The 20,155-nt window shown below is 35.4% G+C and overlaps 1 protein-coding gene across 3 annotated transcripts in view; it reads right to left on the bottom strand.

The window, feature by feature from the left end:
• PDE7A (phosphodiesterase 7A) overlaps positions 1-20,155 on the bottom strand; it is a 77,566-nt gene that overhangs the window by 12,667 nt on the left and 44,744 nt on the right. For 2 of the 3 annotated variants that reach the window (XM_074898887.1, XM_074898888.1), the window contains exons 3-5: positions 15,784-15,867; positions 3,413-3,564; positions 1,662-1,725 (exon numbers count right to left, since the gene is read on the bottom strand). In XM_074898887.1, coding sequence (XP_074754988.1) covers positions 1,662-1,725; positions 3,413-3,564; positions 15,784-15,867 — 300 coding nt within the window. The remainder of the gene's footprint in view (positions 1-1,661; positions 1,726-3,412; positions 3,565-15,783; positions 15,868-20,155) is intronic. The other variant, XM_074898889.1, reaches the window with a different exon arrangement.

Below are 20,155 nucleotides of genomic sequence, written 5' to 3'. Positions count from 1 at the left end.
AGAAAAATAGCCTGCAAATGTTTACTTGCAATAGCTTGCCTGTTATTTACTCTGCAAACAACATGTAGCAGCAGATAACTCAGTTTTGGTAAGTTGACTCTGACAATCTTCATTTATCAGGAATTAAAGAACCTAGTATAGAGAGAAACTGAGGTACAAAAGGACAAAAACTTCTGCTAAATCTGGCTTATTGCTAGGCTTAATGTATTCACACATGAATGCCACTTCCTCACAAGATACACAATTCTTCAGACAATATTTACTAACTTTTGTCTTACAGGTTCATCCAGGGTAGCTCACCAAGCAGTTTTATATACACAGCGTTCTCCCCTTATGAACTTTCAAGAACAAGACTGCATGTTTAAAACATCTCCCTAAAATGACTAAGTTAGGATGCAAAATGGATGGTATAAGAAGGCTTCCACAGTAGAAGCTGTACTAGTAGTATCTAAACTGTATTTGAAAAAGCATATTTAAAAGGTAGAGAAGGCCTCTTACAAGAAGGATGACTTCAGATTACTCCCATCTAATAAACTAACCCAAAACAAACTATGCTTACAAACAAGTTAACTTGCCCACATAGCTTTTTCTTGTTGTTATCTAAAGTTTATCATTATCTATATAAACATTCCATTTTTTAAAATCCTCGCTGTTTGCATCTTTTTGTATTCATCTTCTGTATTAAATCAAATTGTGAGGATATTACTTTTACACCAGATTAAGACAAGCATCCCTTCAACAAAACAGGAGAGAAAATTATCTTTTGGTACCACATTTCCTTTTCTGAATTTCACTTCTCTTTCTGCCAACTTTAAACACTCTGACTGCATCTCTGCCACCAAGTCCATTTGACTGATGTAAAACCCACAAGAGCTGCACTCCGTTCTCACACTGGCACAAATGTCACCATGATACTGGACTCACTCATCTTCTTTCATTCTATTCAAAATTCAGCTTCCATTCTTGCAATTATAATACAAAACTTCATCCTACCCACTGCAGCAGCCCTCCCTCCTTTCCAGCACATTTACAGATCTCTTTTCTGTCTATCTATAACTTTAACAACACTTTATTTTTTTAAGCCAACTACTTCTGTAGTTCCTACCGCTATTTGTAATGTGTGCACAAGACTAACCATAGTATTCTCTTCCTTTTTGTCTTTTGTGCAAATTTCTGTCTGCTTCATTCCTATTTCTTAGGTATTCTATGTTATAATTATATTGCATTCATATCAACATGCCTTCTTATTGTATTGTAAAGTAATAGAACTGTTCTATCTAACATTAAATTTATCAGAAAAATACTTGTTTGATATAAATGACCTTCTGGACATAACCATATAAATTACCATCACTCTGTAATTAAAAAAAAAAAAAAAAGAAAAAAAAAGATTAAGTTAGAAAAATTGTTAATTTACATCAATTTACTACTAAAACTTACTGAGAGAACCACAACCTACAAAGTACAAGGGCCCCTTCTACAAAGTACCGACAGTAACAGTATTTTAACAGTGACCAGGCAAACTATGATTTAAACACTATTAAATGAAAAACTACTACTTAATGAAATTTGTGCTTTTCCAGTGAACAAGCAATCAGATACCACAAGTAACAGTTATGCTAAGAGATAAAACACAAATGAAATAGCAAAAATAAACTCACCATTTGTCAGTCTATCAAAAAGAAAAATATCAAAATTCCAATTTCCAACCTTCTCCAGCATACACTGAAAGAAAACACAAAATCTGTCATTTTTTTTCTCAGTACATGCCTATCTTCCCATAGCCCAGACAAGTCTTTAAGATTGCAGAGACAGATGCAAGTCTTAGGATTTCTACATACAAAAAACAGTATTAAAAGAATAATTAAATTTGCTGATAACGGGAAAACTTTAAAATACATGTCACAAATTAAAAAACTGAAAAAAATGAGAAGTGCCTTGACAGAAGTGGTTGGAGATTTTCCCTTCATCCTTCAGTCAATTTCTTAAAAGAAATAATACACAGTTTAAAATAATTCAGTTAAAACCAGAAACAGTATGACAGAACAGCTCTGTATTCAGACTTCTTCCACTTTAATTTTTGCAGGTAGCTAGTAAATTAATCTGTGTCCTTTACCTTGTTTTCTCTCTTCCCCTTGTTGTCTACAGAAGAGATATAATATATAGATGCTTCAGTAGACATACAAGCCAAATTTTTAATTTCTTTCTTAAGAAACTGGCTTTTGACTTTGCACCTTACTGAACTAGCACTTCTTCACAGCTGCTCCACATGAACTGTTCTTCCAGCAACAGGGATGAACAAGAACACCAAACAGCACTTGAGGCCTCACCAGAATTCAGCAGTGACAATCTTTGCCTCCCATACCTCCATGAGAAATACCTGTCCAGAACATTTTACAACAGCTATTCTCATTAGATTAGTAGGGCTGTTTTGTGATCCAATTATATGTTCTAGCTTTTCTCTACCAGCCACTAAGACGCCACTACAAGAAGAAACAAGACCATTAACAAGATCTTTTTAAATTACATGTATATTCTTAAAATCCATCCTCCAGGTTATCAGATTCTTCCTAAACTGCAGCCTGATTGTGTTCAGGATGGATACGTTCACTGTATTATAAGTATGTTCCTTTCCTGAGTCAAGATTACAAAAAGCACTACATGCAGTCAGTAAGATGACACAGCCTTTGGGATCCTGAATACTCTGAATAATGTTTGCCTGCTCACTCCCCTTCAGCACTATCCGTTCTCTGTCCACAGCACATTGCCTTTCATCCAAAGAGCTGTTCTCTTCATACTGCTGCCCATCTTCCCAAGACCCGCTTTCCCTGCTTTACTGCAGCACAGGCATATTACAGCCATCACCCTTTTCTAGAAGAATTGCCTGCCAAAGAAAAAGTCCATTTGGCATAATAATTTTCTGATAAATCAATATACTGCATATTATGAGTTTTCAATAATAGACAGTCACTCTTTCAGATGTTCATTAGTGAGGTCAGACTAAAAATGAAAAGGGGAGGGGGATAGTTGTCCAAACCGCTCCATTACATTTCTTAAATATGAATATATTTTCCTTTCTTCACTTTTTCTTCAAGGATTAAAGTGCATCCTCCATTCACCAGAGTTATTTAAAAACACCCAAAACACTAGCCACATAAGCTCTAAAAATCATCCCAGTAAACCTGTGGGTGGTAAGGAGCTTGTTAGAAACCATGTAATTTTGTCTGGACTTATATTAAGAGATATAGATACATATATTACACACACACACGTGCACAAAAAAATACATACACTCATAAAAAAATACATGCTTAAAATCTGTACTCGGTTGCACTTTTAACATCAGATACAGTTATATAATAACAAACATTTTAAAAAACATACTAAAAAAAATAAAAATCAAGCAACCAACCTTTGCTTGTCCATTATAATCATCATCTAAAATGTTTGAAGAATTTGGAACAGTGATACCACGGAAAAAACGGGAAGATCTCAGGTATCGCTGGAAACTAAGCAACCTTCTCACATTTCTCGCAGACACAGACACCTCGATTTCAGAATTTGCTACAAAAAACAAGAAAATAAATACTCTCTCTAAAAAACCTTTACCAAAAAGAAGACTGTTCAGGGAAGTTTGGTAGAACAAAGGCGATGCAATTTCTTTGTGTTCTGAATGTTTCAGCTACAAATACAGATATTTTTATTAATAGTAAGTGCAGAGCTATGTCTTAGAACAGAAAGTTTTCTGTGTACATATCCTGTGAAGAAAACCAAATATTTACATCCCAGATGAAACACCTTTTTAAGGAACACTTATTGAAAAACAGAAATATTATGGTATTTGTGTAAAAACACGCAAATTACTGCCAACAGCTTCTTTTTCCGAAAACTGCTCTCATGTATACACATTCAATCCATGTCCCTAGCAAATCACAGAAGATACGTACACCAGCAAGAGAATTGTGTGTTGATACAGGAGTTATACAAATAACTTTTATATGGATTTTAAAGCTCAGAACTTCTCTTTACTGGCAAAGTTTTAAACACACTCAAGCAATTTTGGTGCTTTTGCAGATAATTATGCTCAGAACCTCTCCTCTGCCAAGCCAGTACCACATCTACTTTCATGGCATATGTAATTCCCTTTCCCAGTACAGAGAAAACACTACAGAAAATTGTTTTACCCTGTTTCCAAAGATTAATACAAATATTTTGCTTTACTCTAAGTTAACAGGTTTATTCAAATTACTGATGCTAGTTTATGTTCAATTCTATTTGATATGCTTGAAGTGTTTTAGAAACCTGAAGATCAAACCATGCATAGCTACAGTTTCTTTGCAACAGGCCAAATATTTTAATTCTGAAATACATAAGGCCAAAGTTACCCTTTACTTTCTTTTCAGCAGTATCCCTAACAGCAGTTGTATATAACCAGTCAATAATCTGGACAGTCCCTCATTGCGCCTGAAATGACTTATGTTAAAAAAAAAAAAAAAAAAAGGTATTAAGAAAGAAAGTCAGTGAAAACATGCTCTTTTCCAAAAATGCAGATGCTCAAAATCAACACAAACTCAACTCTGTGGCATACACCTCTTGCCCTTCCAAGAATAAGGCGTATTAGAAATTGGTGAAGCAAGCAGTTAGAATTTTTGTTCTTAAAGTCAGTGTTGAAATATTTTACAGGGGAAGGTGTGGCCTTATTAAAAACCTCAATGATTTCTAGTGAAAACAGTTTAATTCTACATAGGATAAATTCTTATCCATATAAATTCTTCTCCCTGCAGAAGTTCCAATGTACTTTCTGGTCTACATTAGCTCATTAATATATTAATTTCCAATCCACACTAATAAAACACCTCTGAACAGAACTAACAATTGGATGAACATATAATATCTAATCAAATGCAGCAGTGCTGCACATCAACAGTCTGCACTAATAGAGATTAAATTGACAAAAACTGGAATATTCTTTCAGGCATGCCTGAAACACTTCATCAAGATACTGAGGTTCCTATCAGTTTCAAAGGGCTCATACAGACAATTTCACAGGAAATATCTTTCTTCAAGTCATCACACTTTAGGCCAAGGGCACTTCCTCAGAAGACACTGGTGTATATATATATATATATATATATATATATCAGTTATGCAAGGAGGTGTACTATGTATGATAAAGGTTGCTTACAAAGCAACATTCACACATACAGCAGGCATTCTGTCATGCTGCATTACTCTACCAGTATTTCTGATTGCATTCATTAACATGAGGCTACAGTCTGAGCACTGCCAGTCTGCAGATCAGAGAAGCAGGGAGCAATACAGCTGTTTCTCTTAACAGAGTGTAGACTTCAGGTAAGAAGTTTTTCCCCCCTCAATCTTGAACCAGTCTCTTAAAATCTGAATTTCAGAACAGAAGTCATTAGGTTTGAAATAAAATAATATGAAATAGGTATCTTTAGGTCATAAAATGATCTAAAATGTCCACAAAGTCACATACAAAATCCAGGAACTTCACTGATTGTCAATAAAATATTTAATTAGGAGAAATCAGCACTCTTCTGGAAGTACAAATAACTTTCTGGATAATAAGCACTCTTTTATAGATCTATAGCTAACAAAATGCTACTTTTGTTGTCATGCTACAAGTAAGTCTGTCACAGATGCCACCTGTTACATCTTTGGCAGAACAGTATGATGTAGGCAATACAAGTAGAACAACAGTTTTTGTCAGCAAATCACCCAACAAAATACAGAAGGGAAGTAATTTGGCACTATAGACCTGTGTTTAACCTATATTTGTGTCTGTAAGTCACTTGGGGGGATGCCCATGGTTTTGCTTCAGTATTTTTTCTGATGATGATGTGGGTTCAAAGGTAAATGAATTACTCAGTTCTCTGTGAAACTGAGCAGTCATTCCTCTCTACTTTGCAATATACTATTGAGACATTAATCTTAAAAATATTTTTAAATTCTCTAAATTATCATCAGTTTGTATGGCTCATAAGCCACTACTCTTACGCATTAATCCCACATTTTCTCCCCCTCAGTTAAAAAAAAAAAAAAAAAAAGAAGAAAGAAAAAAGCAGCTCTAGCTGCGTAATTCAAACAAACAACAAAGCCTACTTCAATCCAGCTTCCCTGGCAGCAATGCTGCTATTACAAAATCACAGAACAGCTGAGGTCAGAAAAGGCCTCTGGAGGTCATCCGGCCAAACTCCTCTGCTCAAGCAGGGCCACCTAGACCACATTACCCAGGACAGTGTCCATATGGCTTCTGAGTATCTCCAAGGCTGGAGACTCCACAACCTCCCTGGGCAACCTGTCCCAGTCATCGGTCACCCTCACAGTGAAAAAGCATTTCCTGATGTTGAAGGAACCTCCTGTGTTTCACTGTGTGCCCACTGCCTCTGGTCCTGGCACTGGGCAGGCACCTCAGTAGTGCTGAGTGGAGCGGTAGGATCACCTCCCTCGACCTGCTGGCAATGCCTCTCCTAATGCAGCCCAGGATACCAATAGCCGCCTTTGTTGCAAGGGCATGTTGCTGGCTCATACTGAACTTCATGTCCACCAGGACCCTCTGGTCCTTCTCCGCCAAGATGCTCTCCAGCTGTTCAGCCCCCAGCCTGTGCTGGTGCCTGAGGGTGTTCCTCCCCAGCAGCAGGGCTTTGCACTTCCCTCTGAACTACTATTTATTCCACATGTATAGCCCAAGCTAGGTCATAACAGCTTGACCAAATGTCTTATTTAGATTTGCAATGACCAGAATAACTTCCAAAAGAGAAGATATTTCAAGCCCTACCAGACCTCTGCAGTTCAAGAACACCTAATTCAGGAGACTACACCAACCCAAAAATTGCGCTCTCTTTATCAGCCAAACGTTTGCTATGGGACAATTCAGAAAAGGTGAGTCAGATGTGGAGGTTTGACAGGTAATTAATTTAAAAGGGAGGCTGAAAAAAGAAAATAGCTAGCTTTCAAGGAAGGAGAAAGGAAGAAAAAGAAAAGGGGAAAAAAGATAGGTTCTTCAGCTGCAGAAACACCGATAGCTCCCATGCTTGCAGTTTCCTTTTCCTCACAGATAAATTATTAGGAAGGATACAAAAATCAACTGTTCTGTGGTTCTGGCGAACCAGCAAAGACAAGTTCATAGAAGGACTGGTAAACTAAATAATACCGTTGTGCAGCAGAAACTTGGTATTTCCCTCCTGGCAGAAGCAGAAAACTCATTCCCTTTATATGTATGATTAATAACAGAATGTCAGCCTACCCTCTTCTACATGAGTCACAAAACGAGATGTTAATTGCAGAGACCCTACCAAAGCAAGGTTCAATAATGTATTTATTATGGAAAGAAGAAGGTGAAGAGTGAAGAGAGCCTTACATTTGCTCAAGAAAAAGCGTGTTGCAAAAACATCCCTCCTCCCAGCCCCAAAGTCCTTAATTTCATATGGAGCTTTCAGTGTGCTAAATGCCTCTCTCACATCCAATAGTGACCATTTGCTCTTAAGAGATAAGGACAAATTAGAATGAAGAAATAAATGAAAGTGGGACATTTACAGCCTTGAGAGCCAAAACACAACAAAAGCAGCAAACTTAGGATGTAGGGACTGTCAAGAAGGAAGCTACAGCATTCAGAAGTGCCTTTGATGCAAGGAACCAGACGACTGAAACTACAGGCCTCTATTCCTAGTCAACAGTAGCTTTCCTATGAAATTATTCTTCCCTTCATAACTCTTCATGCCCTACTTAAAGGTAGAATATCACACAAAGTATTTATTACTTACAATGTATTTTTTTATTAAAATGATTATATTCTTGTTTCTAAGCCTCTTAAGTGAGATGCTGGTATAATTAAAAAATGCCTCTCTAAATTTTAAAAAAAGTAATAATTCCATTTACTAACATCAGTTATTATGCTAGTGTTATGCATATACAGCAAAAAAATAAAATTATGCAAGTTGTCTTCATGCAAAAAATTTCCTCTAGATTCCAAGACACTTATTTTAATCCCTTCCCACTCCCCATCTTTTAAGTGTTGTCCTTCATGACAAGCTAAAAAATTAATTTTATCACATTTCACAGGATTATTAAATATTTTTCTCACGCTTAAATAAAAACACAAAATATGTAGAGAAAAGACAAGTGACAACAACTTACAAAATCATAATATACCGATATACTTATTCTCATCTATCATATAGTAAGAACAGACAACAAAAGGAAGAATGACAACTTAATTGTTGTTTGGTTTAATTTTTTGTTAATAAAACCCTTAAATCCTAGCAAAATGCTTCTCCTTTCTTTTCATGCAAAGATAAAAGACTCACAGCCTCTGATGGGTCCTGGTTGAAACAAGGCAATCCAGTGTAAGAACTATACCTCCATTTCTTCCCTGCTACAGCCCAAAAGGTAAATAAGAAATTATCCGTGATAAAAATAATTTAATTTTGCTATTACCAATAGAAAACACTTAACTGAGGATCTTGGGTATCACTGCCACCAACAGAAAAAGTAATTAAAAAATATTTGAGGACGGATGAATCTTACGCTTGAACACGAAACCTGAAATTTGGGGTGCACAGATCCACCAGAGGAGGTTTTTTCCTAAGAAATACTTCCATGAAAAGAAGAGTGTTCCTTGAAATGTCTCACATTCTTCTCATATAAAACCCAACTACACATTTATCATTTTTACACAGCAGATACTATCACCAAACCTGACAATACCTGAAAGTTTCCACTACCTGTAAATATATACGTTTGAAAGAAATATTCAATTTCACATGCCAGTTATAACCAAATTTCTAACACCTTCCAGGATACAAATAATTTTCTATTTATGAATAATTTGAAAGTATTACCTATCATTTCACACCACTAGGGGGACCCATAAGCATTCTAATGTCACCTCTATTTCCATCAAACCATTAAATGCATTATACTAGATTCATGTACATTAAAAAAAAAAAAAATTTCAGTTCTGTTATTTAGATCCTCTAAGTTTTCCACTCATGATTCACATTTTAAAGTACTTTTAAGACATTTATTACTGAAGTCATATATAAAACTATTATTTTGTCTGGAAGATATAATTTCAGCAACAATTTTAAAGTTGACTACTGGTGTCTAAATTATTCTTATAATTCTTCCTGCCTTCCTTAGAACCACTCTGAAGCCCTGCTTAGCATCATTGCAAGGCACTATACCTCCTCTTCTGATTAAAAGAAAAAATTAAACCACCCTTTTTTTTTTAATGTATCATATACATGTATTTATCTACACATTCATGCATGTTTTTCCAAATAACAACAATCACCAGAAAATATGGTGTGGGTTAAGGATTAGTTAAATAAATGTGGCTTTGCAAATGTCTTCTAAATGAATGGAACCAGAAAAAGTTGCTAAGTTTCAAGAAACTCTAGTAATACCACAACTAATAAAAACTCTAGTACATTTCAACAGATCCTTCCTGACGGAGGGCAACTTCTAGGCATCACCACCACCAAAGATAACTCCCTTCCTAAAGAATCTTACAGAATGAAACACCATGTTAGCAAAGTACAGAGGCACAGAACAGTAATTTAGGCTGGAAGGGACAGAACAGAATTCTGGAAGTCCTTTGGTCAAATTCTTTGCTGATTTGAGAGGAATTACTCAAAATGCAAGGATTAGATTACTTCAGTATGAATTAAGTGCTAATTCTCCAATGGCACTGTAAAGCATTACACAGTAGCAGAAGTGTAAAGAAAACACATCTAAAGGATTCTACTCATATCACTCTTGAATTTTGGCTCCTCTTAATATTTCTGTAAACACCTCTGGAAGGATACAAAATTAAGTAAATTGAACAATGTGCTCGACTGCAGAACATTTTGCAATTATCTTCTGACTAGGAAACGGGATATACAAGGCCTATTCTTTCACTACCAATTTACTGAATCATAACCACAGCAATCCTGCAGTTGCATACATTTTTACCTGATTCCACCCGCCGGGCAAGGCAAATCTGTAGCTCACAACAGCACAGTGTGAACTAATAAACCTCTCTGAAGCAAAATATTTAGAGGAGTTTCATGAGAATATACATATATCCCTTACAAAAATGGGTTATGCTGTGTTAATCAAAATACTGATACTGCTGAAGAACAAGTACACAACACATAATGGTTCCCAAAAGAAGGATATATTCCAGACCATCACCAACTCCTTTTCTTGATGTCTTCCAAGAAAACACCATTCTTTGGTGTTCTAGAAATCTTCAGTTCTACATAAATGGAATGACAGAACCTTTTTTGGCTATTTTTCACCCCCAGAAATGAAACAAGAATTCAAAAGTAACACATCATGGTTGACAGAAAAAAATATAACCCTTAAGAGTCTGTATGACTGTCAGTATAGAGATCAAACGGAGAGCAGACATGAAAACAAAAGAATTCTCACATACTTAAGTTGTCCAGTATTTAAAAAAAGCACCTTTCAAAAAAAGCTACTTGGGAGAGACAACAGATTGGAGAGGATCAAAAGAAAAAAAAAACAAAAAAACACAACAACCTGTATCTGTGTCTTCTTCTAAGGTTAAACTTACCTCAGCAATAAAACACTGAGTGAGCTGTACCAGTACAAGACTCCAGAGCACACCTGCTGTTTTACATAAACTTGAAAAGAAGAAATTGTAAGTAAAATAACAATCTAGGATAGCAAAAGAAAAAACAAACAAAAAAAATCTGTCCTGTATTCTCAATTGGAAGCTTTTACCCTAAAATCTTCCTTAACCAAGCTCATTCTTCAAGTTTATCTTCAACATTTTCCTTTGGCCAAAGCTGTATTTAAGACATTTTCTGTGACTGTCGCTTTTGTGACTGTATTCTCCACACTAAACTGATCAAAATTTCTCTCACAGTGAGGAAAACAATTTATTTGAATAATCTGGATTGTGAATAATTAGACAACAGTTTTAGAATGCATCCTTCACAGAAAGGCAGCTTTTAGAGAAATCTCCTGAGTACAAGCTTTTCACTCCTCAGTGCTGGTATTTTCACAGGGAAACAAATACTTCATTCAATCTATGACCATACAGAAATCATGCATGACTCTATCCATTGTGAAACTCACCCTTCTTCACAGTAGACCGTTGAACAATACAATTACTCTTAACCAGATTCAATTAGGTAATTCCTCTATTTTCTTGACACAAAAAAGGGCATTCAGCTTCATCTGGACTATGCTCATTTCATCTCAACCTCTAGATGGTATTGTGAAAAGCATGATCAGGTGCTGTTACACAAAGATTTCGCAAATTCTTTAAGGCAATCAATTTGGATTTGAACTCCTCTCTTCTTTGACTTCTGGCCTCTCACCCAAGGGAAGTCTAAATCCACTATCAAAGGTAAACCTTTTTTAATGATTTGTGAGCAAAAAACTAGGAAATTCAAAACACTGAAAACAGTAGATGCTGACATCTTTGCCAGATCCCAAAGCAGCATATAAAATGTTCCATGAACTGCAATTTCCAAGCAAACAGTCTGAAAGTTGTATACCAAAGGAACAGTACTGTATGCAAGGCTCAATTTGAATCAAAATTGAGTCATTCCTAAATGTTTACAGAAACATGCTGATTAACTCAAAAAACCCTTTCTTCTAAGATAATTTAACTCATGTGACATATTCAGTTATCTATAGAACACAAAATAGAGCCACACGTGTTGGCAAGATCACCATCTCCCCACAGAAGCATGCTCAGACTGGAGTGGCATGAGAGAATTCTAGAAACCTTCTGACAAGATCTTATCTATTCTGGTGCAGATACAACAGGAAAAGTATGAAGAAAAAATGTTTCCTCTCCACAAACCCGAAGTATTTGGGTTTTATCTGGTTCTTCCAGACTATATCCAACAACCCTTTCCTAAAAAGGAAGTCTGAAAGCATTATGTTCTATCTGCGTAAGACACTTCCCAATATTTTTGCTTTTATCTTAATTATTCATTTCAGCTTCACTTTATTCATTTTGGCTTCACTTCCTTACTATAACATACTGTACACATCACTGAGCACATTTGCCAAATTTTTTTTTTCAGGTGAAACGGTGCATGATTGGGGCACATTATATATTGTTTGTGCATGTTAGAAAATCCTCACAAACATAATCACAGTTTCTTAAGTGTATGTGTATATATATACACACATAGACATGAGTATAAAAAAATTAGATGTTACTGACAACCTCTCAATAGCAAGAAAACAAAACCTGAAATTTTATTGCTGGCTTACTATTTTTGAAAAAGGGACTATTTTTATACTGCCATTTACCAAAGATTTTGCATTAGCTTTTATCAACATATTCTGTCAACACTGCAGACTGAATTACTATCTATGATGTCTTGAGTAATGGAAAAAAAAAAATTAAAAGTAATCACATTAACTGTAGTCTATTTGTAAACCAGTAGAGAGCAAAAGTGGTTATAACCACTGTAATCACTTTTTCAGTAACTTCCCTGAAAACCAAGCAGTACATGCTGGGTTGTCAGACAGAAGTGCCAAACCCTCCTTATTACCTGAGGAGTGAAAAGTAGATCCAGTGCTCTACATTCCTAGTTGAATAAAATATTAAAGTGTCTGCAGTTTGCTGTGCAACTGTGAAATATGTACATCCACTGAACAAAACCAGACCATTATATTAAAGGTAAAAATTTACTTCTGAGGAAGAAAGTTATGTGGCTGCTCTCTCCTTTCCAGGAACAGCAGCTTTTAGCTGCTAATTTATGCGCATGGTCCCACATGACATGATCAACAGACCACAGTAACAGAAAAACTAATTGATGTCTTAATGTTAACCAATTACCAACCAACATGAACACCACAATCCTGACTTTCCCCATTCATCAGGAAGCAGTCTTGTTGAAACAAAGATTTATTAAGCTATTCTTCCTGGCTAGTTTCTGCAATAGCAATAAAAATGCGCCTTCTGGAATAGCGTATAATACAGAAGGAAAACTGCCACTCAGTTTGATCATCAGTCAAATCCTACATTTAATAATTTTCAAATACAACTCCCATACCACCATCTCTAGAAACAACAACAAAGATGTTTTTTCAACAATTTTTTTAAAACAGAATTTCCTAGAAAGACGTTACTATTGAGAATACTTCTAGCCAGTTTCGAAACCTGAATATTTACATGCCAATTACAGAACTCTGGGATGAATATATAGACACTGAGTTTATAATCCTTAAGAAGAAACAGAAGTGGTCTTAACTAAATGCTAACAAATTTTACTTTGGTAACACTAGTTGAAGTTGCAAGTAAAAATGACGTTATGAAACAGAAGTGATTATTACAAAAAAAAAAAAAAAAAAAAAAAAAGAGTAATGCATTTTAAATTCAGTATTCCTCAAACCTAACAATAAAATACTGGGTTAAGAGCCTATCAATAAAATATTAGAAAAACAACTGGTCAGCAAATTAGTAGCTGGACTTCCTGAAAGACATTCATCTTCTTCACAAAACACCATTGACAGAAAGAGAAAATAATACTAAACAACAGAAGTTAGCTAAGCAAAATGCAGAATGGCAGTAATGCTTCAACACTGTGAATGATAGCCAGTATAGAAGTCATCTGCAAAACACATAAGCAATGATCACTGCAAAACATTTAGAACCACAGAGTAAAGTTAGTGGACACTAGAAGAAAGTTACAGTGAAACTTTACAAACACCATGAAGGAAGCATATCCATGCATTACTGATGTTCAATGTGCAGCTGTGGTGGGGAAAAAAAAGCCAACACTGATGGTTTGGTCTGCTTCAGCTGCAGAGGAGACACTTTTCAGTCCAGTTTTCGCCCCAAAAATGACCCATCTGGCTTGGCCAGCTCCTCTCACATATTGTCTATTGCTCATATAGGTGAACATTTTTCAGCCATGTAGCTCTATGTGTCTGTCCAAATCCTGGAGTTACCAGGGAACGGCAGGAAGAATATCCTAAAAATGAGATCTGATTCCTACAACTTCTCTCTACTCACAGTCTGAAAGTACAATACTAAAACTCTTTTGCTTAAAACAATTAAGGAAACACCAATCAGGACTCAATTAGCATTGCAGAGAAAAAGAAAACATTTTATTGATTTTAAAGACACATGTATCTAAATTAATAGATAATCTAGTGACATGGTGAGAGATGGAGCTAAATTCCTTACTGACTGAAAGAAACTCCACAATGTAGCAGGAGTCTGAAGTCAAAAAGCAATGCTGCAAGAGGCCACAATCCTCAAGTGCAAAAAAATCTGACTATAATATGGAAACCCTGAAAACTGCCACAGCAGCTGACTTGAGAGGGAAGCTGTAGCCAAAGAATTTTTTGGGCCTCCTAGCAACATTCTTTGCTGTCATCAGACACCACAGTTGATGTTGCTAAAAGTTGGTGCCTGTGCCTGAACAAGTAGGGGCAAGAAGAAAGGGTGTGAAAATCCTTTTCCTGATTAGTCATGATCTGCCTGATGCACAGACATCAGAATGAAAAGAAACAGCATGAGTACCATAAAAAATACAGTTAATTTGACAACAGCAATAGTATCATACCTGACTGCCTTTTAACAGGTAGTTCTTATAATACTTTTGTTAGTATTTTCCCATATCAGCATGAAATGCCACATATATATACACAAAAAGACAGTTACGTAATTCATAAATAGCATGCTATTTCTACAGAGAATTATTATACTCAGTAGAATTATCAGGACTTGAGATGGAAATCTTATCCTCTTCATTGAAAAAAATCAATATAGCATACTCTTCAAACTTTGTTTTCTCACCTATTTTATGATACTAACTTTTGAATGAAACTAAGAGTTTAAGAGTTTTAAATAAATTTAAGTAGTGATCTACTTTTGAAAAGAGTAACCAGTTAAGATCAGAATATTAATTAGACTAGTTTCTGCCACTCATTTTTATTAATAAAGTAATTATAACAACCACACTTGTTATCATTGTTTCTAAATCTTTCCACTGCATTCAGAATACCTGGAATTATTCTGATACAATGTTGGTATAGATACAACACTTAATACATTAATATTATTGGCATAATTTAATTAAGACTTAAATGCCCTGAACTTTTGCTGCATACTGGTTTGGTGGTTATTGAAGCTTTTATATTACAACAACTACTGACATATTTATTTATAACAATATAGATGTAGAAAAAAAGTGAAATTATCCCAAAATATTATTCTGTAATGCTTTACATAAACAATGTTTCCTAAAACACATAATCAAAATAATTTAGTCTGCTCTTTTCTTATAACACTTTAATCTTTCTTTAAAGTTTGTCTATGTCAAAAAATTTAAGTCCTAGCTACATGTCTGAGTAACTGTAATGTTAATTGAGTATGATGAGGTCAAGAATACTGACATCTACTGTAATTTTCTTCAAACATCAAACCAGGCCCTTCTGCTGCTTTATAAAAGCAGGATTCTTCTCAACTGATTGTGTGTGTCTGGTAAGAACTCGGCACACAAATCAGTGGCTGTATATAATATAGGGATTTCCACAGGGATTCAGGTCTAAAATCAACTGAGTTTAAAGTATATTTTTAAAACCAAAAAAAATTAGCCGTGAAGATTTTCCTCTTCTATTTTTTTGTAATGATGTAACATGAAAGATTTTCCTAACAAGTATAAAAAAAATGGTCTTGCTATATAAGCTGCTAACTTTATTTTTAGAGGCTCAGTAGTTAAAATTAATGGAAGCCTTTGTTTATTTGTAATTTATCTGCTTTTAAATACTTACAGTGAAAAATACGGAAATCAATGTATGGATGAGAACCTCTTCTCTCTGTTTCAAATCCTGCCCGACTTCTTACTCGCACATCTCCTAGAAACAGGGTCAAGAGTGAAATAAAAGTGTGGAAGAGTGGCAGAGATAAAATGCAAATGAACATAGCCTGGAGGGGTAAAGATTCACGTACTTAATGGAGAAGGGTTATTCAAACAATAGGCCTACTTCAATGCTTTTTGTTTTAAAGGTGAAATTCAAAACAAAGTTTGAAGACTTGTTAAACATGCAATCGCATGCTTTCTTGTCAAAATCTCTCTGCCTAAGCATACTTGCCAGAAGCATGTGATAAGCATTCAGATGAAATTAGAACAGCTTGCTACACCAGTATGGTAAATAATGCACCTTAATATGACAGGAAACAAGAACATTAAAAGTTGATTTGTTCCTCAGTAACACACATAAAACGATAACATTTTGTATAATACAAAAAAGATTCAGCTTCTAGAAATGGTAGCTTTTAGCAAAGAAGCTAGTTACAATATGGTTTTATATTACATAATAGAATACTTTCCCACTAGCATTTACTTACTTGTGCTCAGCTGTTTGAATATTACACAAGAGCCTATTAAAATACCAAAACTCAGTATTAAAATTTTATCAAACTATTTTGCACTGCAATTAGCTTCAACCTGAATCTTTTAGCATGCTAGTTGATTTCTACATTTTACCAACTGAAAGCTGATCAGTATTCTTTTCATTAGGTATTTGTAATGTATTAATGTAAGTAGTTCACCTGGATTAAAAGCTTTCACTTAAAATCCTTTAGCAATTACAAATTCGAGCAAATCTTTGAGGATCAAATGCAAGTGTTTCCCTCCTCAAATCCTAACAAAGAAGTGAAATTTAAGATGTGAAAATGTTCTGGTTTCTAATTACGAAAATCCGTCAAGTGTAGTATTATTCTCTCCTCAAACACAGCGATTTTCTTATGAATCAAAACTAAGTATTTAACACAAGGAACTAAGACTAATTTTATAAGAGCAAAATAAAAATACAGCTATTTCATTTCCAGCAACTGGTAACATCTTTAGAGTTTTTTTTCCTTTTCTTCTCCCACCTGCTAATTTGTAATGCTGAAGCAGGCAACTGGTCAGAACATAGCTAAAGATACTGACTAAAACGTCAGTAATAAGGTTTTAATACTTAACAGGTAACTTTCTAGAGATACATATCTATAAACACTAACATATCTGTAGTGACACACTTCACGTGAATGTCATATTGTGAGGCACGCTGGAAGGACAACAAAATGGTAAGTAGGCCCAGGGATCCCCAAATAACAAGTATAAAGTCTACACATATCAGTAAACATAACATGGTTTTCAGTTATTGCTTGTTTTGGCTTTATGAAACTGAAAACCTCCACAGAGCTGCAAGGGACAGTAACCCAATTACCTGTTAAATGTTATTTTTTCAGACCACTCATAATACATTACTTAAAAAGGTTTCAAGCATTTATCTGAGCAGAGTGCAAGAGGCTTGTCTTGTTCCAGGCAATACAGAGGCAGCAAATTGTAGAACTCTTCTGTTAGGCACAAGCAATTGGTGAATTTTATTTACAAAATCAATTAATAAAAAGGAAAAAGGGAGGAAATTTTGGGAGAGAGGCGGCAAATGTATTAGTAGCTGTGTATGAAAATATCAGTTTACACAGAGGAAAATGTAATTTTCATTACCTTTCACTCATATTTATCTGGAAAATCAGTCATAGCTACAGCTGTGTGAATGAGTTCACCAGCTGAATTAAAAGAAAAATAAAAGAGCTTTTTTAGTTGAACTAATTTTTTTACACAAAAGGTGATACAACTTTTGTGAATTATATTTTGTTTTCAAGGCAGTCTTAACTTTCAAAATTTGCCAACCATAACGTGAATTAGCATACAGTTTCAGTGAGCAACTAGGTTTTGATGAACAATTTACTTGTTCAAAGTGTCAAGCATAGAAAAAGTTTACAGGAAAACACCTGAAGACTAACAGAATTCTGCAAATAACAAACAGGCAGGTTCATCTTATAAACGATATCCAGAAAATTTCCCTGTGCCTTGTTCTTTATTTTATTTACTAGTACCTAGTCTAACAGCACAGAGAGAATAACAGTATCCCTATTACCCTTGAAATGCCCATAGTGTTGTGGATTTTGAGTAAGAAAACAAGAACAACTGTCTACAAGTGAAATGCAAAAGTGCAACTAACTATATTGCTTTTAATGGGGATTATTAAAACATCTTTTTACAGGAATAGTTAGCCAAAAGAAGAAATTATATACTAAAAATGCACATGGCAAACAAGACAAGTGTAATAAGATAAAGGTAAAATGAGGGCATTTACTTGCATACATATGAAATGAGAAATTCCCAGCAAGGGAAGCAAAATGTTTTCATTAAATAGTTGTTAAACAAAATTCTCTCTCCTTGATTGTGGTAGAAGCAGACAGTATGTTGTTAAGAATCAAGATCTCAACAATGGACTAATTTTTTTTTTAGAATACATTTGCATTTATTCTGGAGAAAGGTATCACTTCTACAGGACTAGAATTCACCACAGCAAAAAAAGTAGAAATCTCTATTGGGGCAAAATGAAGGCTGAAGGGCTGTTTCAATTATCAGTGTACAGAACTACTGTATTTTTCAAGATTTCAGACAATAAATATGCTTGGAAAAAATCAGTAGAGTGGAATTTGAAGATACCATACATCGACCTATATTTTCTATGTATATAGAAGCATAAAAAGGAATAGCATCAAACTGGCTGCACATTTGCACATTATGAAATTACGGGCTACTAGCACAGCGAAACCAATCTCTACTGTGTACGTATAGTTAACCCCAAAACATCCGGAAATACTGGACCACTGTTATACATTTACTGTTCAGTTGATCTGACCTGCAAAGATCAACAGATCCCAAATGCACCCACTTCATTATGCTTGCACACAACATAACATATTCGCATCGATTTGCTTGGGAAATCTTGCACAAGCTTTTTGTAAACCTGTGACTCTGAAATGATATAGAATTTAGTTTTAAGAGACATGTTTATCACCATAGGGAACTTAAAAAGGCACATTTCAGATTACTTTTATCACACAAAAGGACACTGTTACATAATTCCTTCAAATAGCTACAGAAGTCCCATCTCAGAGCCAATCATTATTCTGGTAGCTGAAAGATAATCAAAATTCAACATCTAAACCAAAAGAACTTACAAAGAGTTTTCATTTATTTAGGCCTTTTAAAAAAATATCAAAGTGGTTGCTAAATCTTTTGAAACCATAAGATTGCACTGTTTGCTTACAGGTAAATTTCCATGGCAGGGGCAGAAGTGGTAGCAAGCTGACTGTTTTTAACTAAAGTGCCTCTTTTTTAGCCACTTTAGCCACTCTGAAAAGATACCTCTGTTTCCTTAGGGGAACACATTTAAGTTCAGCATCTTAATGATGTGGACTTCCAGGAACATTTCCCCCCCTCCCTTTGAGAGTTTCTGTGAATCCAAAGAATCAAGCAAAAGACCTAAAAATCATGAAGCCTTCCTTTCAAAATCTCATTTTGTGCAAAACATGACAAAATATGTTGGCGGAGTAATCAGATTTCTTCCAGAATAGTTCTACATGACCAGGACTGCTTGCGTTTTTAAGAGAAAGACCATACAGGCAGAAACTCAACTGAAGATTGAATAAATAGTGGAAGAAGGAATTTAAGAGAGGTTTGCAGCTACAGTTGCAAACTGAAAAGGGATCGGGGCTGTAGCAAAACTTACCTTGAGACAGATCGTTTAGTTCCTACTCCTCTCTCTGATTCCTGCTCACACCACAAGGACAGCTCTGATACTTACGAGGCAGCTGAGATGCCATAGCTGACATCCCTGCGTGTTAGGGTTACACAGCACATACTTCAAGCTACCCTAATACTCCAGTGTGGCACAGTAACAATGCAGCAGCTGCTTGGAGAGCTGAGGCCTTCTGGAGCAGGGGCAGAAATCTCAGAGATCACGGAGGACAGCTGGGAGCAGAAATTACAACAGCCACCTCAAGGTAAACCACCCAAGTCAAAGCCATGAAGTCATGAAGAGCAGGATTTCCAGAAAGAATTACTAGCTTCACAGATTAAAGTTCCTATTAAATTTGTTGGAGAAACAGATGACAGGTCAGCTGAATATGCCCAAATTAAAGCAAAAGGAATACAACATAGCAACTGCTACCATATAAGAGCATGCACCTGCATTACACAGTAGCTGGCTTCCACTGTTTCCTATTTGAAGTAATCAAGACCTCTAAAAAAGGGTAAAATGCTCCAGCTTTAGTTGAGAGGTGCATGCTCACCGATAC

Source organism: Athene noctua, chromosome 2 (genome assembly GCF_965140245.1).
Source record: "Athene noctua chromosome 2, bAthNoc1.hap1.1, whole genome shotgun sequence".
Lineage (NCBI taxonomy): Eukaryota > Metazoa > Chordata > Aves > Strigiformes > Strigidae > Athene > Athene noctua.
The sequence above is the reverse complement of the archived record's forward strand: the minus strand, read 5'-3'. Positions and strand labels throughout refer to the sequence as shown.